General features: G+C 37.6%; 1 protein-coding gene across 4 annotated transcripts in view; it reads right to left on the bottom strand.

Annotated features, from left to right (window-relative positions):
* The window catches only part of LOC134527595 (protein PTHB1), an 82,630-nt gene extending 67,533 nt beyond the window's left edge, over positions 1–15,097 (bottom strand). For 2 of the 4 annotated variants that reach the window (XM_063360411.1, XM_063360413.1), the window contains exons 1-4: positions 14,982–15,097; positions 13,771–14,051; positions 3,442–3,530; positions 527–791 (exon numbers count right to left, since the gene is read on the bottom strand). In XM_063360411.1, coding sequence (XP_063216481.1) covers positions 527–791; positions 3,442–3,530; positions 13,771–14,033 — 617 coding nt within the window. In that variant the 5' untranslated portion in view covers positions 14,034–14,051; positions 14,982–15,097. Of the gene's footprint in view, positions 1–526; positions 792–2,116; positions 3,236–3,441; positions 3,531–13,770 lie in introns of those variants that run through there. The other 2 variants (XM_063360412.1, XM_063360414.1) reach the window with 2 other exon arrangements.
* Between the last annotated feature and the right edge of the window lie 8,175 nt (positions 15,098–23,272).

Genomic DNA, 23,272 nt, shown 5'->3' with positions numbered 1-23,272 from the left:
GCAGCACAGGGCTATTTAAACAGTAGCAACAAAAATGATCATATATAATATACAAAGTAGACTACATAAGTTGACAATTTATTTAGCCAATACAGAAATCATTTAATAATGTTTTGTTACATTTAAACATTCCAGTTAGGTATATTATGTTGAAATAGATATTTTTGAAAATAATTTTTTCTGAATTTTATGGAAATTTAAGTGAAAAATTTTTTATTCCTCCATCATATATCCACATACTTGAAAATTAATCATTACTTGAAGAAGATAACACCAAAATTGTCAAGGGGTCATTTTAGGCTATGTAAATAAATATATGCTTATAATTATAATTTTATTTCCTGCAGTGTAATAACACTGGAGGTATGGAACACTGGACAGTCCAGACAAGTCTGAATACTGGTCCGGCCAAAAAAAAACCTAGAAGATGCACATGACTTTGAGGTCATACAAACATGGAAGCAACCCAGTCAATGCCAGGAGCATGGGGACAGACAAGCAGACAGCGATATGCCTCCATGGTCACCTGTAGCTCTTGACGTGCCAGTCAGACGACACGGTAATGAAGGAATCGGTGAGGGGCGCGAACGCTAGCGGGCCAGGCAGCAGGAACCCGGGAAGGCAACGATGGAATGCTGGCACCTCCTGCTCAAACACGCTCAGTGTTCCGTCCAGCGACTGCACACAGATGAAGTCCCTGCCCTTCGCTCCGCCGAAGGGGCCCAGGACCATGCATGTGGCCGAGCGGGGGAGCTGGTGCTCGTACGCCAGCGCCAGGTGGCTCTGGTCACCTGCCGCACCACAACACGTCCATCAGTGGCACAACCTTACTTATTGCCCTTCTGAACATCAACGTCATTGAGAGGCAATGAGAGGATGATGCTTGCCCGCCCTCTCTATATTAAATATCACGTTACTTTACGTTATAATTAAACCCAAAACGAGTTTTAATAAGCTCAGAAGCAATTCAGGGAAAAAGGTATTTCAGCAATAGGCCTACTCACGTAATATGCGGCGAGGAATCTGTGCGACGTCGTAGGTTATAAACAAAGCGACGAACAATAGAATAATTCATTGAAGCAACCAACCATATTCACCTTTATTATTTACGTTGCTATAACCACACATATTTATTTACTTCAGGATATAAAAGTAAATATGAACGAGTTATGTATACAAATGGATATTTTTCTTTCGCCACAGCTGAACATGTACATTGTGACGCCATCTTGTGACCGGCGAACTACCAACTATATTTATATTTTATAAAAGTATAAAATTAAGTTGTGAAAGCAAGTTTAAATACTTTTTAATACATAGGATTGAATATATATGTATGTACATATAATTATTAATGCCACATTTATCTAGTTTATACTTCCACCACCAGGGCAGGGAAATTTCGGTGAGATTCATGCACGCGCATCTCATCCCTTCCAAAGAGGAGTTAGTTCGCCCCTCCCTTCATTTTCTTTGTTCCCGCGCATTTCTCCCTATATAAAGGCGAGGTCATCCACCTGAAGTCAGTTGATCGGCCCAACGGCCAGTGAGGCTGGAATCCACCCACTGACCATAGGACGATCATAGGGGGAGCAGCAGAACAACTGGCTATCCGTTTTCTGCAGCTCGCACCCCTCCTTCGCGAGCCAGGCCATCCGAGGACCTATCTCGGCCTAGGGAATTTGTCCCCCCCCCCCCCCTTCCTTGACGATAGGGTGTACTGTGTATAATTCAGTGTATGTTGTGAAAGCCGACGCAGGCGACCAATTGAACTGTTTGGACATTCAGGTCAATTAAAGTTTCCTTGTAAAAATACCGACATTTTTCAATGAATAGTTTAGTCCCATCCCTCACCCCACTAGCTATTCACCTACGCCAGCACACCGCACTTCCGAGCATCCGGGCATCCACCGTCAAGAGAATGTGAATCCTGCCGCAAGACCAGCTTGACCTTCTCTACCCCTGTCTACCTCCGGAAACAGGATACCTGGCTCTCACCCAAGAGGGCTCGGTGCGAGAGAAGAGGAGAGCAAGGAGAATAAAGCAATGAGGGAAAAAGTGAGGAAGAGGATTGGGAGAGGGGATGGGGGAAAGGCAGAATGCTGAGATAACCCACCAGCTCGCTGCAACTTGATAGATCTCCGGATATGACCCCACCTGAAATTGAACCATGAACAACTTGGCGGAACTGACTACTTAACCATTGTGGCCCCTATCACTTAAGACTACTCAACCACTGTGGCCCATATCACTTAGGATACTCGACCAATGTGGCCAATATCACTTAGGATACTTGACCACTGTGGCTCCCATCACTTAGGCTACTCAGCCTTGTGGCCATTATCACTTAGGATACTAGACCACTGTGGCCACTATCATTTCAACTACTCGACCACTATGTCCCTATAACTTAGACTACTTGATCACTGTGGCCACTAATCACTTAGAATACTCAGCCAATAAGGCTTCCATATCCAGTGAATGGTCTTTGTGATTCGAAATAGGTGAGTATGTTAATTGTGGGCTAGCTTTTTTTCCTTGTCTACGAAGTGGTTATTTTCTATGCCTGTTTCAATGTTTTGAAGCAGTACTTACATTTAAAATGGATTCTAAACCACTTCGGTATAATCTTTGCGCAAATATAATTTTTAACTTCCTACGCAATAAATTAGACTCGGTGAATCTAAGTTTTTTTAGTCATGCATTTGATTTAAACGACGAGTCGATAAATCAATCTTCAATCAAAACACCATCATAAAATTAAACATCAAAATGTGAAAAACAATAACAATAATGCTATGCTATGAGGGACATAGACTTTAATCTGGAAAACTAATTTAAAAATTCTGAGTTGCAATTTAGTTGCCACTGTGGTCAAATGAAATGAAATGAAATGCATAAGTACGCCGTTGATGTTCGTGTAAGACGGGCTCAGGCGTGACGGGTTGGTTTGCCACCCCTCCTTTCCCACCGTGGTAGGGGAAGTCTGTGGATGCGCAGAGGAAAATCTAAGAACGCTCTTTTGTTCGTTGTCGCATTATAGGCTACTGTTTTTTTAGTCTTAATAATATATGTAGTAAGTATGCACATGGTTAGAAATATTTTGTAATTTTTCTGCTTTAATCATATGTATCTGAAACTACCTAAAGAGACTGAACCTTCGATTTACAAGAAATAACTTCTTAGCTGTTTTCCTTCATGCAAATCTTTTAGGTCTATTTTACACTGAAAATTATTTTTTTGTCATCCAGAGGTATTTGCATTTGCCATTCTCTGATACATTTGTTTCCCAGTGGAAAAAAATTAAGTAATATATAATGAACATAATTAGTATGTACAAAAAACACTTCCTTAGCATTGTAACGGCAGTTAAAACAATGTGTGTACGTGATTGTTTTGAACTGACGGGGTTCCTGTTGAAATAGCATGGGGAGCCCTCACCGTGCTCCGCCTCGCCGGCGGTGGTGACCAGGCTGTAGACCGCGACGCTGCGCGGGTGAAGCACACACAACTGCTGCTGGTGCGACCCCCTGCAACACACCATCCCAGCCAATCACAACCCACGCATGTACGTGTTATTCTTTGCCACAATTTTCCAAAGCTATCTGAGGAGGCCGATTCCGCTTCCAAAAATTCCTAATTAGAATGGGGGCATGGCAGAGGAGTGGACAGATCACTTGCCTTCCATTAAGGAAGATCCAAGTTCGATTCCCAATGGAGAAGAACCTGAATTTTTCGCAGTTGGGAAAAATAGCAGACACAGTTAGGCTTCTGTGAAAACTGTTTTGACGTGACGTCTAATAAATCGATGAACGCCGGCTGCACGCACGAAAAAGTGTTCCGTTATGCACATTGTTCCGTTACGCTGTGTCCCGTTATGCTCATTGTTCCGTTACGCTGTGTCCCATTACGCTCATTGTACGCTTGCGCCGCACCGACAGAAGTGAAAACTTAAAACTAGGGATGGGCCGGTCGAATCCTTGAATCCCACCGAATCTCTAGTAGGTATTCGAAAGATTCAAAATTCGAGGGAAAAGATTCGAGATTCGAGGAAAAATATTGATGTAAATGTAGTAGTACTTTAAAAACTTAAATGCTTACAATTTACTTGGCCTGTTTATGTTATCCTTGGAACACATCCTATTGAGGTACAGTAGAACCTCGTTAATATGTGATGGTCAGGACCGAGATAATCACGGATTACCGAATTTCACGGACTAGCGATTGAAAGCCCGGAAGGTCTTGTCAAGCTTCTCAGACACCGGCGTGCAGCTGGGCTAAGGCCAAGGTCATGTGACGTAACATCTCCCGAGGCTTACTGCGCCTTGGCAGCAGATGGATAAAAAATTGTAAACTCCCCATGTTAATTGGGACCCGCCAATGCCCGGATAATTGAAATCCTGTAAAAAATAAAAATAAACCCGGAATATCCTTCACGGTAAGGGCCGGCCGTCTTCGAATTAGAGTCTCGGCTTAAAAAAATACAGCACTGCCTAGCCATTAGTTCACGGTCATTTACAACAGCCGAAGAGAGAAAGATAAGATTGAGCTGACCTTGCACCCCCCCCCCCCCCCCCCCCCTTTTTCGTAAAGCCGAATGCCAGCCAGACACGTCACTCGCCAGGCGCCTGCCGTGCGTTGGCGGGTGGAAACAAACAAAGGGAGACGGGAAGCAGAAGTCAGGACATCCCCCTCAAGTTTAAAGAGTGACAAATGTGACAGCTGAAAGGGGAGCGACACAAAGGGTCGGTACAAACAACGTTGCAGAGTTTGGCGGCCCACGCAATGGCTTGTAGTTTTTGCCGGCCGCCGGCACGCGTGGCGTTAATTTTAAGTGCTGACAATTTTTACTTCTCTTTTTTTCCTTCTCTTTTAAATCGTCCCGGATTATCCGATTCCCGAATTAGCGCATCATGGATTAATGAGGTTCTACTGTATTGTACTTTTAATTCGTTATTATATAAAAAAATTATGAAGCATGTAGGTAGGTACTGATTTGGGAAACTTACTTTATATTCATGAACATGGATGCATTGTCGCTACATTGGCATTAAATAAGGCATAAATCACATATGTATTCTCAGAATATGCTAAAAAATAAAATAAAGCACATTTAGGATCTAGACTAGTAATATGAATCTTGTTTTTTTTTAAATAACTTTACCGAAAAAACCGGTAATTAGTAATACAACAATAATGCCGACTTTCATCACAAGTTACGGTCGCACATGTAGTAATAACTAGTGATGCACCGATAAGGCTTTACCGATTACCGAAACGATACAGATAACCAACATAAACATCGGCCGATACCGATACAAACCGATTACCGATTATTTTATCACATTTTCATTTTCCAACAGCTAAATTAAACAAATAATAATATATCAAGCAATACTAAGAATTAAAATATCTTCACAGGCGGCATTGTTTAAAACAGTCTCGTTTTAAGAAATACGCATTCGCAATAATAAACATTTACGTTTAAAAACACAACACCTTCGGAATACTTCCATAGATTATATGATTTTGAAAAGGCGTTTGATAAGGTCCCCCATAGGAGGTTAATGGAAAAGGTTGAGTTGCTGGTGAGGGATGGAAGGGTGGTAAACTGGGTGGGTGATTTCCTGAGGAATAGAAGACAAAGAGTGAGAGTGGGTGAGGAAAGCTCCGAGGAGGGGGAAGTGACGTCGGGGGTGCCACAGGGGAGTGTGCTGGGGCCTCTGTTGTTCACAATTATGATAAACGATCTGGGGGAGGGCATGAAAGCCAGATGGAGGCTATTTGCAGATGACTGTGTAGTGTATGAGGTTGTGGGGGAAGGGGGATGTTTAGCAGAGGACTTGATAAGGTTGGAGCAATGGACGGAGAAAAATGGAATGTCCTTGAATGTTGGTAAGACAAAAGTTGTCAGATTTACAAAGAGGAGGAAAGTCACACGAAATGTATATTACTGGAAGGGGCAGGAGATAAGAGAGGCAGCAGGATATAAGTACCTGGGGGTGACACTGAAAAATGACCTAGGATGGGCGGAGCACATAGAGGGGGTGGTCAGGAGGGGAAGGCGGGCGCTGGGGTTGCTTGGTAGGACCCTGCAGGGAGCTGGGAGGAGGACAAAGGAGAAGGCATACTCCACATTGGTCAGGCCAATGTTGGAGTATGCGGCGGCGGTCTGGGACCCCTACCTGGTGACTGAGGTGAAGGAGCTGGAAGGGGTGCAGCGCAGAGCGGCTAGGTGGGTGATGGGAATGTGGAGAAGGAGGGAGGGGCAGGATGGGAAACTGCATAGCCCAACGGAAATGATTAAGGAGTTGGGGTGGGAAACGTTACAGAGGAGAAGAAGAGTGGAAAGGTTGGTCAGGATGTTCAAGGTGCTGAAGGGGGAAGGGGGATGGGGGCAATTGGGAAGCAAAGTGCATAGAGGGGAGTACAGAGGACGAAGAGACCACAGATGTAAGCTCCAGAGGGTGTGGAGGCGGACAGAGAGAGGGCGGAACACCTTCCTGGTGAGGACGGGGAGGGAGTGGAATGGGCTGGGGGAGGAAATGGTGGAGGTCAGGGATGGGAGGGAGCTGAGGAGAAAGCTGATGGAGGGGGGGGGGGGGAGAGAGGGGAGTGAGTGGGAGTTCTTGCCACCGGGTGAAAGCCCAATTGCAGGTTAATAAGTAATAATAATAATGTCAACAAAGACGCCAATAACAGGAAAGTTAGCCAACACTGAAGTTCGCAAACATTTGGTGCTAAAGCAACCGCTCTCTCCTTTCGGTCGTTTTCATTATTTCTCACTATGATTGCTAGTGCTGCTAAACCTGATCGTAATCGTAACCACTTTAATGCTGTCTTATTCTAAAGTTGGCAGTACAACTTTGATATGTATGCAGGTATCTATGGTTCTTAGTTGCGTGTTTACAAAATAAATAGCGGCGGGAATGAATACTAAATTAAAATAGTGAGTGTGCGCCTAATTTTTTTAATTTAAAATCTGGCGTAAGATATGCGGCGAACTATGTCTAAGAAATCTGACGAGAAAATAAAGGATGCGTAAAATACAACTTACATCGGTATCGGTATTTAAATAATCGGTGATAACGATTAATCGGTAAAATGTAATTATCGGCGATTATCGTTAATCGGTATCGGAATCGGTGCATCACTAGTAATAACAATGAAATAATGAATGACAAAAATTAATTCATTATACAATTATTATTTTAATCGCAATTCAATTTTAAATATTCTGATACACGTTCTATTTAGGAATTTTTTAAGGACCAAGTTTGGTTTGTGTAGACTACCAACATTATAATATGTATTATCTGGGAATTCCATTATGTCCAACCAATGAATTTGTTAGCCAATCATTTTGAGCAACATAAAAAAAACTAATATTAATATAAAGAATTTGAATGGGTAAACTAGAGAAAACACTCCGTCACTTTTAACTTTGGGCATATTAATCACTATGCTTTAGTGAAGCTTAATTTTAAAAGACGCACGACAATATTTCTTATGGCCTAAAACCATTGAAGCCAAGATGGCACCTTTCAGTTTCCATTAAATATTTCAGGAAAGCGTTTACCTTCCTTTGGGACTTTAAACAAATGTCAAGTTGGTAACTACAAAATATTGTTCCGTCGGATGTTGAATTTCGTTTTCCGATTTCCGTGGATACATGAATCACTGTACTCACAGATAATGCCTGAATGCCTTAAATCCACCAAGTCGGATTCTACAGCAATTGATGAAGTGACCAGATTCTTACGTGATCCTACAGTTAACCCAGAAATAAACATCCTCGAATACTGGAAAACTCAGTCTGCGTGTTCACCCAGGCTACAAAAACTGTCCAAAAAATATTTGTGTTCACCACCTGCGACAGGGTTCTCTGAACGTTTGTTCAGAACTGCAGGAAACATAGTGACCAAAAACGGAATTGTCTTGATCCAGACCGTGTCAAAATCCTTGTTTTTTTAAATAAAAATTTAAAGGGTTAAATAATTCTGCATAATGTTTAATTTTTTCTCTTAACTTATAAATTATTTTGTAATTAACCCTTGAGAACTGGATTCGGATTCGAGAGGTGGATTTGAGGTACTGTTTGGGATTCTGATTCGAGATTCGGATTCGAGAAAAATGGGATTCGAACCATCACTACTTAAAACTTTGTTTATAAATGTGTAATATGAAATAATTTCTACATCAAATGTACGTAAGAAAATGAATCTGATTTCTAGTATAATTTCAAGTATTTATTCTTTTATTATTAAAAAAAGTAGCTTCTACGGCGAGTGCAGTAATAATAGGTTATGTTACAATTGACTAAAAAATTATGGTGATTCATATAATTGATGATAGATATTTGATTACAGTTTATTTATATGAAAACTTGTTCATAATTATATTTAAATTTATAGCTAAAAGCCAGTTTTTAAAATTAATTACAAGTCATCTACACGTGAACTGTTTCGTCAACTGTTTATAAAGTGAAGTGAAAAGTTAAAGTGGTTTTCGTTGCTTATTACAACAACAATTTCGGCAATAAAAGTTAATTATTCTTGCATTTTAAAAATCTGATTACTAGTATAATTTCAAGCATTTATTCTTTTATTATTAAAATTAAAATGATTCAATTTTATTCATAAAAGTATGCAATCATTTCATCAATGTTTTGTTATCACGTCACGTTAAACTATTGTCCGTAAACAGACTTTACAGACCACCAATTTTCGTTTTTTTTTTTATGTAAATCAAATTTTGAATTGATTATCAAATTATTTATGAATATCACATATTTTTAAAATCTAATTTTAACATACAGTAAAACTTTTTTTCACACTTCACACTTTTAATTTTAAAAATTGTTTTGTTGATCTGATCATATAAATAAAAATATAGTATTATTAGAAATTTAATATCATTATTACAGATTATTTGTTATATGTAAGTTGCAGAAAACAAATATAAAATTTTCAGTAGATAATTTTATTTATTTTTAGTTTTATTATTTTCAATATGCCTATAAACAGTTAAGGATAGTTAACTTTAGAGATAGGCTCAATGAAAAAACAGACCAACAATAGACAAAACAAGGTAGGCACTGCCTACAAGGCAGACACCTAAAACTAACAATACAAAAAAGAAAAAAGATGTCATAACTAAGTCAAAGACAAAATAACACACACTCAAGTAATGTGTATTATTACAGTAATGAAAATGGAGAACATTAATACCTATACCACATAATTTACCAAACTATTGAAAAGCCAGAGAATAAGAACTGTTGGTGTTATTTATACACATTTGGCTAATTTTTTGAAGTTGGTTATTAATCTACATAAAATGTCCTTTTTATTGTTTATTGCAGATAATAGAGACTGTAATCATATATTAAATTGTGGTACTCTTATACCAGTACAGTAGAACCCTGTTATAATGTTCCTGCATATAATGTTTTCCTGCTTATAATGTCATATTTTTAAAGTCCCAATATTTCCCCCATAAGGACAGTTTGTTAAAATTTTAGTCACCACTTCACATAAACATACATAAAGGAAACTTTTTATCATAAGTGTTGGAATAATTTGGTTTTAAAACATTTTTTCCCCATTTATTGAATGTGAGAAAGAAAACATTTTAAGCAGGAAATTATACTATTTATGAACGTTATATGCAGGAAATAAATACACGTACATAGTCCTACGATATTTAAGTTGCCAACCATTGAGCGGAGCATAGCTAAAAGTGTTTTCTATTGCTTACAAATAATTTTTTTTTTTTCATTCATACGTAGGAATCCCAAAATTAAACATTTTCAGGTGGCGAAGGAGTAGACGTTCTCACTCTTAATGTGGTCATCATGAATCGTGAGACAATTTTACAAAAAATGTGGCAGTGTATCTTTAAAGACAAACAAAATTTAACCAGGGAACAAGACGAAGTTGAAAAATTGTTGGCTTGTTTCAGAAAATTCATGTATCAAGTATACTATCTTTGGTTTTAACATTAAAGTTGTTTACATAGTTTGGTGAGTCCATTGGTACAAAGCTCGAACATTTTTAAGTGCTAAATTGAGATTTCCTGCTTATAATGTTTTTTTCTTGTGCTCCCTTGAAAAACATTATAACAGGGTTCTACTGTATTGTAATGAAGGTATATACATTTTAGTTTGGAATTTTAACAGCTGCTAACATAAAGTGAATCCAAGTACACTCTGCGTTCAGACAGAAAACATTAGGATGAGGACAATTTTTATAACTTACAATTTTGAGTAATTTGTTTTGAATATTTTCAATTTTGTCACAGACAGATTTATTAATATAATTCGAAATCACAGAACCATATTCTAACTTTGATCTTACTAAACCTATATAAAGTGTAAGAATGGTATCAATTTAAGTGCATATAAAGTACGGTAATGTACTTAATTAAAGCTAGGGTTCTACGGGAACTGGAAACTAAAGAGTTGACATGTTACTAGTAGTATAATTTTGAATCTAATATGATGCCAAAATCTTTGATAAAATTTCAGTGTTGTCTATCAAATAATCATACCTAACAGAATATAGTGCCCTTGTAAAAGAAATGACTTAAGTTTTTCCTTTGTTAAGCTCCACAAGATTTATTTTAGACCCTTTAATAATTTAAAAAATTTCTTCTTGAAATAGGAGACAATCATGTATGGAAGTAATATTTCTAAATATTTTCAAGTCATCTGTAAATAAAAGGTCAGTAGAATGATGTAGAACCTAGGTAATATAATTAAAAATACCATAAAGTAGAGGTGATGGCGTACCTTCTTACGGAACTCCAGAATCGGTGTATTGATTACAAGTTATTTTTTATTTTCATTTTATTTTTATTTTATTTAAATTTGTTTATGGATACAATTTATGTATTTATCACATATGCCTACATTTGATAGCTTTTCCAATAATATAGAGTGATTTAGTGTCAAAACTTTAGCTAAATCAAAATAGCAAGCATCCACCTGACCACTGTTCATTACTTCATTACAAATTGGATTTAAAAAGGTGAGTAGATTTGTTATAAAGGTCATTACAATTTTGTATCCCATTTTTTGTGAAAATTTAATTATTGTTTTTTTTTATGTTTTTTTAAAACCATTTTAAAGATATAGGGCTATTATAGTTTTTCAATGTTTGATATGCTGCAATTTTTGTGGATAGGGATGAATTAAGGTATTTTCCATTTTGTTGTGAAAACATGGCAGTTAATATTAAATATATGTTTTGCAACAAGGGCACCAATAACCGAGAGCAGACTTTCAAAATAAAATGTGGTATATCATCTGGTCCAGTTGACATGCTAGATTTTATGGATTTAATATCACAAAGTATCAAACTCTCAGAGATGGATGGAAAACAGATTGAATTAGAGCTGGTACTTTATATCTGAGATTGGTGAAGGTTTGATAAGACATAAACACTTGCAAAATATTGAGCAAAAGAATTAGATATTACATTAATATATACCTATTGTTAATAACCATTTTTCATGAATTTTACATGTAGAATTTTTTAGGATTTTTCTTGATGATGATGTTTACCTTTCAAGTCCGGTTTAGTTTATCTTGTTTGATAAGTTTTTTTAACTGATTTATGGGAATGGGAATAATATGTGTAGTACTGAGGTTTGTTATTTCTTTCAAAGAGCTTAAGAAAATGTTTTTAGATTTCAAACCTTTTATTAGTTCCTTGGAAAACCAATGGGGATATTTAGAGGATGGTTATGAATATTTTGGAATAAAAGCATATATTTATCACATAAGAAATTTGTTAATTTATCAACAAAGGTGTTAACTTCAGAAGTCATAAAAAAGTCGGTACAGTCCTGATCCCTAATGTCGTTGCATGTACGCACATAATCACAATTTTTGTAATTTCGATAGGTGGAGATAATGCTGTTCATTAACTGAGTATCCATAGTAATTGTAATATCTAGGGCAGGATGTGGTGTCTTCTTTTACAGTTGCTTCAACTGATTTCATCGCTTCACAATATGGTAGATTCGTAAAGCAAAGATCTAACATTTTTTAAGAACTGAATATCATTACACTGGCCAACTAGCAGAAAATTTTAAGCAGGGATTGTGCCTTATGAATATGACATATGATGAATGTGATATATTAAAAGTTTAGAAGTATGTTTATTAGTCCAATCAACACCATTCACACTGAACCAAGTATTAACAAATCATCTTGTTAGTCAGTGAGGTTATCATCTAATGCTTCAAGATATGTTGTATAGGTATTTGGTGTTACCAACTATTAGATATTCGGCAAAGTTTTTAGTTTTGATTCCGACATCAATTCCAGGATATTTGCAGAATATTTGTATTTGATGGACTGATGGAAATTTTTGTTTATAAAGTGCAATCAAAGCACCACCTTCTCCTTCCAACTTTGTGAGTGTAAAGTTTATTTTAAATCTAAGCATGATGTGAAATAGTGAGAATTTATGTTTCAGTAAAACAAATAATTCAGTGGTGACTAAAATTTCAAAAAATCCTGTGGATTTATTTTTCAAGCCTCTAACATTTTAATAACATATTTCCCACACAAAGTGTTTAGGGATGCATGTTCATCTTGTGGGACTCCTCTGCACACCTTGTTATTTAATGTTACAGTGGTGTTATCAACAGAGGGCTTAAGGCTAAAATGATGCTGGTGCTTTCATTAGTATCAATAACTAAGTTATAGAAGGTCATTTTATCTGGATGTAATTTTCCATAAAAAGGGCTAATTAAACAATTGCTATATCAGGCCAGAAGACAGTGTTGTTTTTTCTGTTGAAATCTACTAATACTGAAATGTGAAAAGATGCATACATATTGTATTTGGTATGTAAATTTGCCACCTTAACTTGAGAAAGGTTCAGTTAATTTGTGATGGAAGTGTAACAAATAGGGCTTTTGTTTTTTTTGATTACAAGTCTGGTGACTATTTTTTTATGTATAAATATTTCAGATACCTCCTTGCATCAAGGTTTTCTTATGTTCGTTAATGCTTGTTGGATGAACCTGGTTGACATTGGCTTATGTGCGTGTTGCACCCCCGTGAAAACTTGCTCGTTGAAAAAACCTAATTGAGTTGACTTCTGTAGACGTAGCGTTATTCCCGCTGCATCGCAAGTGGGTCACTGGGCGACCTGTCGGCTTAAATCAGCTATTTTGTTGCTTGAAGATTGTATAAGAACCTGACTGTACGGTTTATCATAATATTCAGATTAATTTTTCATGGACAGATTTTGTTTGATTAAGTTTAATTCTCTCTTCATCTCTGAAGTTTCAGATACGTATATAATCTATTAACATCATTTGATTTTCGCTTTTTATTTAGTCCAGTTTTGTGCTTAATGTTTATACAATTTTAAATAGATCATCCACCTTACATACTGATATTCATTATCACTTCCTGTGGTTTTTTGTTTCTGCCTTCATATGTTACAATTTTTCAATTACATTTCTTGTGAATAAGTCTTACTTGGAGCATCTATTGATAATGAATGATTAAAAAACTTTTCAATTTGAAATGTAGAAGCGAATATCAAACTATTCACAAATATTAAATAAGAAATTATTTACGAATATTGAATGTTTTTTTTAATAATCACAAATCCCCATTTGCAGTGAGTCCCTGGGTTTCATCAGGGTACCTTCGTTTCCCCCTGAAATAATTCTGGGAATGCTTCGTTCTAACCTCGTCATGCCTCAACATCTCTAATTTAATAAGGAGAGGGGCTGAGCACTCACGAGACCAATCGGCCGGCGGCCACCTGCAGCACGGGGGCGGGCAGCTGTCGCTCCAGCAGCATGTCCGCAGGCCTGTAGCCTCCCTCCCGGCCTCCGGCCGCACACGGCTCGTACGCACGCACGCAGCCCCCGTGGCTGCCCACCACCACCACCGCCCCTGCAGCATCGCCCCGGTCGCACACGGCCAGCGAGCCCTGGTCGAAACACTCGTCACCCGCGCCACACTGCGTCGCCCACAGCTCTCGTGCTCGGAACAGCGACATGTCTCCGCCGGCACGCCACTGGGAAGAAAAATTATGTCGAAAACTCTCAAAAGTCCCTGAAGACACAATTTACAAGAAGGAGAATAAACAAATCTCAAATGCCAATCTTACAACTAATAATGCATTTATCATATCTATGCTATCATCACTGCTGTTAAACGTAATGATCAAACAGTTGAGAGTGGTTTGCATGTCATAATAGTTTCTAGTGCTTGTGCAAATATTTTCAAATATAGTTCAATATTGTTGAATATTGCTGAAGAGTATCAAAAGTAAAATAAACATGTATTTTATGTCATGTGTAGGTGTGCCCACCATGTAAAATAATTTTGAAATAAATAAGAAAAAGTCAAAATGGGAAAATATGTTTTTGGGCTAGCTAAAAATATCAGCAGAATCAAAACCCAAATATTTTATAGTTTATTTACAGAAAAGCACTTAAACACTACAAGCACTTAATAAATACATATAGTAATTAACATGGTTAGCCCACTAAGTCTTTGCTTATTTAATGTATACATTTTTTTTCCTTTAATATTTGTATATCATTGGGTAAGAATCACAACTTCATAACTAGAAATCTGCTGTTTCAAATTAAAAAAAAATACATATTTTTTATGTTGTTGAGAGAATGCAACGACTTGTGGGATTTTCTTTCACAACTATTCTTTAATTTTAAGTTGTCATGTTGAAAACCTAGTTTATTGGAATTTTGATGCATTTTACCATATTACACCCATTTTGTTGTTACCTATTTGAATTACTAACTCACAACATATATTAATGTTTGACACATGAGTCAGAGTTTGACATTTGCTAAAAAGATTCAAATACATGCAGTATATCTAAAAGTAGTGTTTTTGTATAGAACTTATTATATCTATTGTGTCCACATGTAAAAAAACAGTAAATTTTATCGTGTTCTCCCTACGGTAAACAGCAACAAACCGGATAGTATTAATTTCTCCCTCTTTTACTTAAAGGAAGACAACTTAAATGACATGATTAAACATTTAAAAAAATAAGAATAACTAGGTCAACCAATGCACAACACAAAGCAAAGAAAATAGAGAGTCGCAACTCAAGCCCGCCGCACACTAAGAGATGCAAATATCGGAAGAAAATATCGAATAATAATATATCGATTACTTATAAACTGTTCAAATATTCAACATGAATATTTTAGGAAAATAATCGATATTACGATATATTGAAATTAATATTTTACGATATTTTTTCTTCTTCTGCAAAAATAAATGCACAAATATTACAGTAATCCTCAGTTTTAGGCCGGTATTCCACTGTAAAATATTTTATAACACATATTTATAAAATATATTTTTCATATTTTAATAAAATATATTAATAGTGATTATTTTATAAACGTTTTAGGCTTTAAGTACACAATGTAAAATATTTATGTCAAAGAAGTATTCCGTTTATCAGAATTTCATAACATTTCATTGTAGTGTAAAGAGTATTAAGTGTTCATTAAACAGTTACACTTTTTAACCACATTTAATTGAATTTTTTTTACGTTTAGGATAGTATAACCAGGGCCCTATTGCATAAATGAACTAATAGTATTAGTAAAAAAAAAGTACAAACTACAAGATGACAAACTAAAAGTGCTAATATTCTGTGTCACATAATCTTACTAATAATATTATAGAAAAATAGTGAAGTCGACCCAAGTGTCTCCCCGGCTCCTTCAAGCCGTTATGCCTTGTCAGTGCCCTCTCTTGCATTACTGGTGCAGTACAGTGCAGTGTGGTGTAGTGTTTAGATCAGTGACGCACCCGCATGCGACCTATGTCTGATTAAGGACCGCTCACGGACGGCCACGTATTTGTGTTATGTTATGTATTTTATTTTGTAATTCATAATTGTATTTGTATTTGTATTTTTATAATTAATCGTATAATGTTGTTTCAGTGCTTGTGTTTAGTTTGTAGATCCACCGCCTGGCCTGCCGCGAGCTTGTGATCTCCCGCGCCGGCCTTCTTCCCCCCCCCCCCCCCCCCCAAACGCGCATAGCGGCACGCGCGGGCGGGCGGAGAGCTCTGAGTCGCCGACCAGCTGACGCGCGGAGCAGACCTGCGTCGCTCCGCTCCGCGAGAAATCACTCGTCACGAACACGTCACGTATGGTCGAGCATCGTGATCAGCTTATCATATCGCAGGGCTGTCATCAGCTGCTCTACAGCACCGTGTTCCATTTATTATTGTAATTAGGGAGTCCGGGTCGTGCAGTGGAAGAAACGTCCGTCTCACGACGTGGTCGGCTAGGCTGCGATAGGATTTCCATTAATAAATCTCGTCTACGGAACTGGGCAAGACGTCTTTTTCCTACTGCCATCGTCAACATCTCCAACTTTCCCTGAACTCCTTTCCCTGTCCCACAAATTCCGGTCCCGGCCACGTTAGGCCTGAACTCGCCACTCTCAGGCTAGAGCTACTCGGGCAAAAACGACTTCCACAGGGCGAGCATCGTCGGGGACCGAGGGACTTAGGGCCGAAGAGACGACAATAGTACAAAATACAAGCAGACAAATTACAAGTACTAATAATTTGAGTTGCATAATGTTGGTAGATGCACTAATAATATCAGCACTTGTAATATTATAAAAATAGCAAACCTACAAGTCAGCTGATCCACTTTTGTAAAGTGGTCAACTTTTGAGGTTATGTGAAGTTAACTTATTTATCATTGACAAAGAGGTAGGAAGTTGGTGTTTATTGTGTGGTTGGTTATTGTAACAATGGCACCTCAAAAGGCAGAAAAATGTGAGGAGCAAAGAAAATTAAAATTGTGTGTATTACAAAAAAATGAAGACAAATAAACAAACTCTTTTTGGTCAATTTTCGTCAATGCTTACAAAAGAATCAAAGGTTAAGGCATGGCAAGAAATTGGGGCGTATGTAAAGTCGATTGGAGTAATTCCAGATGTAAAACATTTGACTTATATTCGTGATGTCTGGTGGCCGCTTAGAAAAGAGGGTGGCCGAATGTCAGGAAACTCAGTGGTAAGTAGTTTAATAATAATTTATTTTCAATAATTATGTAGTTAGGTACTGTACCTCTTTGCCCAAACAAAGGATGTAAGTTATATGTTTCTTGAAAGAAATATGTATAACTGTGGTATTAAACCATGTATTGTAACGTAACATTGCCCAAACTTGAAAGAACATTACTAAAGTTCTTAATTCTGAAATATTATAAACTTTACTACAAGTTACATAATTGACGATTTTTATGTTTAGGAGAAGCGCGACAATGCCAGGACAACAGGAACTGGAGGTGGTCCACTTTCTAAAGTAACTGAAATTGATTTAATGGTTTACAACATTTTGGGAAAGGATTCTCCAACACTCGAAGGTATTGGCGTACCCGAGAGTATGAATACGGCCGGCGAGGAAATATATTTCTGTGAGAAAGTAGGACAGGAAATACTGCAAGTTGCACAAGTGATAGTTTCGGAATGTAATGCAATTGAGGATAACTTGTTAGCTGAGATTTCTACACCTTCACACGAAAAATATCAAGGTAACTAACCACAGTGTTAATAGGAATAAGTACCTTATTTTGTTTGTTATTAGTATCGATTTAAATATGAATGTTTTTTTAAAAAATAACATTAAGAAAAATGTTATGCTATAAAAGTGTATTGACCAATAAAAATAATTTATTTATGTGTAGCACTGATTTTATTACTTTTTTTACAGGTAAAGAGAAGCAGTCCTCCTTAAAAACACAAACTTTAGAGTCCTGCAGAAGGTAGGTATCTCAAGAGACGGAAACCAAGAACACATATATGTTGAAACGGAAGTTAGAGCTGACAGTTAAAGTGTTGGAGAAGGAAATTCATCTCAAATCGCTATGCAGATCGCAAATATAGAAAGGGATAACTATCTGAAAGACTTAAAAATACTGCACTATGAAGTAGAACATGGATTGCCTAAGTAAAAATATACTGAACATTTACTCACTATTTCTCAGGGGCAAAGGTTTGTAGTTATTGACGATTCTTCTGTGAATGACAATCTTGCAAATTATAATGGAGATAATAGTGTAGTGTTTCTGCAGTGATATGAGAATTATGAACTCATGAACCGTGTGGTTTGCAACTTTATTTAAGTAATGGACATGTTAAATTAATCATATTTTACCACTGAAATGAATCACTGTAAAGCAATTGCATAGTTACAAGGTTGCAGGTTACTGTCAATTATATAAAAATTGTGAAATAACAAATTATAGTTCACTGTGTTCACCTATTATTTACTTCTTTATACACTCAAGGTATCAAGCAAACTCTGGTTCACATCATCGATTGAATGATTTCTTGTTGTCGTGCTCTAGCATCTACTGCAATTTCCTCATAGTAGTCATCATTATTTACATTAATTTCATTCCAGATGAAATTTTCCTGAAACACAAATTGCTCATCCCTTCGTGCTATGTTACACAATGTAGCACAGTATTTCACAATGTTGGCTGCGAATCGGGGTTCAACCCGCAGATGGTTCAAACATGGAAATTTCTCCTTAACAATTCCTAGTGCTCGTTACACAATTTGTCGTGTTGCTTTCAGCCATCTGTTGTATCTCTGTTCACCGTCATTGTTGGGATCATTATGTAAAGGTGTCATGAGCCATCTTTTAAGAGGATATCCTGAGTCTCCTAGAAGAATACCATTTGGGAATATGTTTCCCTCTTCCATTCTGCGATACAAGGTGCCCATTCGAAGTACCTACTCTTGCATCATGAACACTACCTGGCCAGTTGGCACTCACATAGAAAAATCGACCATTTGCTCCACAGACAAACATACAATTTATTGAATGTTTCCCTTTCCTATCTACAAATGCTTCTTCATTGATTTCAGATGCATCAATGGGTATCAGTGAGCCATCGATAATACCCACGACACTTGGAAAATGAGCGACCCTGAAAAAACTGTCAACTTCATTGCCAATATGTTGAGGCCACGAAACAATTTGCTGGAAAAGTATTAGGTTAATCGCACCAATAACTCTATGAATGGTCCGCCCAACTGTTGTCTTGCATATGCCATGACTGGATCCTGTTGAATGATATTGACTACCAGTACCTAGCCAGTGTAAAGTTACACAAAACTGCTGCTTGGGTGTTAAAGCACCACCTCGGTTGTGCAGCTGAATTGCATTACCTATAGCCTGTAGTACTTCCTCTGCCTTTGCACGAGACATGCGACATTGTTCATAGAAATCTAATTCATGTTGTAAGTCAAAATTTATTCTTGGTCTATACACTTTGTCGACGTTAGGGCTGTTCCCGTGGTTTGGAGTCGCTGCCCAGCTGCTCCGGCAGAGAAGGTTCGTGGCACGTGGCAAGCGAACTACCCTAACTCGGGTGAAATAAAAGAGTTTATGACGTTAAGTTGTGTTTACTGCACACGTCACACACTGCACATGGGCTGTCACGGCCCCCCTCTGTGACAGTCCATCAGGGTGAGGCCTGGCTCCACGCACTTTGAGCGCGACATGACATTAGCAGTGACCTGACTGGCGGTGAAATGACAGTGACGCGACTGACAGTGGTGTGAATGATGGTGACATGACTGGCAGTGATGTGAATGACGATGACACGAAAGACTGTGACGTGACTGCCGACGCGAATGGTGGTGACGTGACTGACTGTGATGTGACTGACAAGGACACGAATGACTGTGATGTAACTGACGACGCGAATGAGGGTGACCTGGCCGATGAAGACGCGAATGACGGGGACGTGACAATGGTGACGCGACTGAAGGTGTCCGTTCTGCTCTCACTCACAACTCCGCGACCGCACTCTCTCATTCCACTCAGGCGACTGACTCGACCCGCGCTCCGTGACATCTCAGCGGCCTCCCCCCTTGCCGCGCGCACATGAATCCCCCCTTCCCATCGTGTGCGAGTGCGTGGAGCCCACATGGTCACAGGCGGGGAGACACGACTCAGTCGCCCGGGAAACACATCTACAGGTACACAAAACACAAATAGATATTTACACACCCACATAATTACATATACAAAACCCTTCTGAAAAGACACATCACTGTTATGGTGGCGCCTCTGCAGGACGTTCCCCTCTCGGCATAGGCGTGCCCAGACATTTCCATTAGGGGGGGCCCTGCTAAATTTTTAAATCAGAAGCTGAATTTAGAATGTTAAATAGCCTAAATACATTCACTCATTGCGTGTTTATATTTTTGTGCAGTATCGACGAGATATGAATGTTTACTAGTTAATATTTATATCCGTATAATTTTAGCAATCTTGAAAATATGTTTTTTTTTCCATAGACAATGTTTAAAGGGTACTTACACATTTTTCCCTCTCGAATTTTCCAATAGCTTGGTCCAGATCTACCTTGAAATTAACTTCTTTTTAGTGAATGCAAACACAGCAATTCAGACAACGGAAATTTAACAAACCTCTAAATTTTTTTTTTTGCTTGGCCATTTTAAGGGACCTCGTGTTTTAAATAAACTAAGGCGGCTGTATTTCCAGAACGATAAAATGTTTAGAAATATTGATAATTACCACACTGCAACACTGAAAAACAGTTTGAGTGTCACAGTGCCAGGAATATACGAATATTAACGAACGCATTAGAGAAAATGCCGATCTGAGTGATTACATTAGGGGGGGGGGGGGCCATGGCCCACCTGGCCCCCCCTGTAGGCACGCCTATGCCTCTCGGCCAAGGCCGTTTGCTACACTTTCGCGCACAGGCGCATTCGGCGCACACGCAAGCCTGAAGCAGCAACTGGCAATAATGATCTCAGCGAGCCGGAGGAGCACTTGGGACGACGTCAACGTTTTTTTCTTTTAGGTTGAATATTGTTCATTATTTCCTCATCATTGTCTGTGGAATACAGCACATTTAATAACATTTAACACAATTATTGAGGAAAGTGTTACTAATACTTTTAAAATACAGCCTCCCTCTATCCAGTAGAAAAAAATACAAGTTTATTCTAATATTACAATTTATCAGTGTTATTATGAAACGCTAACTAATATTATTTGCTAATAATATTAGCAAATCTTCTTGTAATATTAAACTTGTATGTTTTGACTTTTATATTTATTATGCAACATAATTATACAAATTACAAGTAGGTACTAATAACATTAGTAATTTTCCTTGTAATATTAGAAATGTAGGTTATAACTTGTAGAATTATTATGCTACCAAATTATACAACTTACTTGTTACATTACTAATACTATTAGCTTGTACTTTATTATGCAATAGGACCCAGGTTTAACTGTGTTTATAACATCTTGCTTTTTATTTCTATTTTTGTAGTCTTCGTACTTTGCATTGTGTAGCATTTCATGAAAAATTTGCACTAAGAAATAAACTTTGTCGTTGTGTCCACACTCCAAGTCTACTTATTTGTGGGCTGTGTGGCCATTTAGAAAATTCACAACCGTGACACGATCAGGCTGGGTTCACAATTGAAAAAATAACAGTAACAGTAACAGTATGTCGTGTACATAGGATATGAACGCCATGTTTCCTAAACTAACGATTCACAATAGCAGAAAGTTGGTCGTGTGCATGGAAGCGAGGTCGTGCGCATAGGAGTGAAATGAATATATTTTATTTCGGTCGCGTACGCATGGCACAACAGCCAATGGGAGAAGAGCAGGGTGCTTTTTTGGCGGGACTAGAAATATGTTTATATTTATTAACCATATTGTGGTAAGAAAATTTCGAGATAATAAAAGTATTAACGTTATTTTGAAAGTTAATAGGTATGTTTATTTACTAACACTGCTAACAGATGTCGCTTAGTTCGCGAAATTTCATTGGCTGAAATTAACAGTAAGAATTCAATTGTGAACCGATTTCGCAGTTCGCACAGGTCGTGTGCACAGGTCGTGTGCATGGCTTGCTATGCACTCGCTTAATTTTTTTAATTGTGAACCCAGCCTAATAAAAATATTCAATTCACTCCTATGCGCACGACCTCGCTCCCATGCACACGACCAACTTTCTGCTATTGTGAATCGTTAGGTTAGGAAACATGGCGTTAATATCCTATGCACACGACCTACTGTTACTGTTACTGTTACTGTTATTTTTTCAATTGTGAATCCAGCATAACAGTTAACTGGATAACTGCTTTTATAAAATGTAATGCCAACCCATTACTTTTTATAAAATAAATTTTATAAATGTAATTATTTACGAAAGATGGCATATAACACTATCAAAGAATGTTGGTCAAAGACGTTTTATAAAATACTTTACAGTGGAATACCGGCCTTAAAAATAATACATTCTTGATCTTGGATGACTAAAGTAAGTATCGATGTTTTACATAAAGGTGAAACCAAATTTTTGGACAGTAAAACTAACTTTGTCATTTTCAGTTGGTGCTATAATAAATGATTTTAGCATCATTTCTGATTGATGATATATTTTTTTAACAAAAATGCCTTTTTTTTTATAGCAGTTGAGTGAAGTACCCAAAGTATATACACGGTTACAAAACTCGTTTAGGTCACAACAGTCAGAAAAAATACATACTAGTACAGTTTTTTAGTTAAAAAAATATAAAGGTACGGTCCCTTCCGGCAGAAAGCATGAGATTTGGCATGCTGTAGCCTATATATATATATATATATATATATATATATATATATATATGCTATAATGTAGAATTTATAAACACGTCGGGAACATAATTTCCCCCCCCCCTTCCACCCTCTATTGGGTCCACAATCGTGATTTTTTTCCAATATTTAATGAAAATGGTTAAAGCTACAATAAAATTTTCCAGAACAAATATGTTCTACAATAAATTATCCAAAGAAAAGTTCTTGGATGTATGTTGATAGGATTTATGGTTTTCAAAATATGACTGCATTTGTTCCAATTTTTTTGCAACAATGCACACCATTTCCTTAATAAGACGAAAATATACGCAACTGTAGGTAAATGGCCACGCATGCAAAGAATATCATTATCTTTCGCGGAGCTACAGCAGCGGATGCGATGTTGGCGGAAGAATTGGGGGTGGAGGTTGTGAAGTGTTATCATGCGTGTTGGGGGGGGGGGGGGGGGGGGGAGGAATGGCGTGTGACGTACCAAACTATATATCACCTGTCAGCATAGGCAAGGGGATATGGATGATTTTTTTAAACACGAAAACCAACCATTTCCTCCATCCCTCTCGGAAACAGGACATATAAGAG

Source organism: Bacillus rossius, chromosome 1 (genome assembly GCF_032445375.1).
Source record: "Bacillus rossius redtenbacheri isolate Brsri chromosome 1, Brsri_v3, whole genome shotgun sequence".
NCBI classification, from domain to species: Eukaryota; Metazoa; Arthropoda; class Insecta; order Phasmatodea; family Bacillidae; genus Bacillus; species Bacillus rossius.
This window is presented reverse-complemented; position numbering and strand designations above follow the sequence as displayed.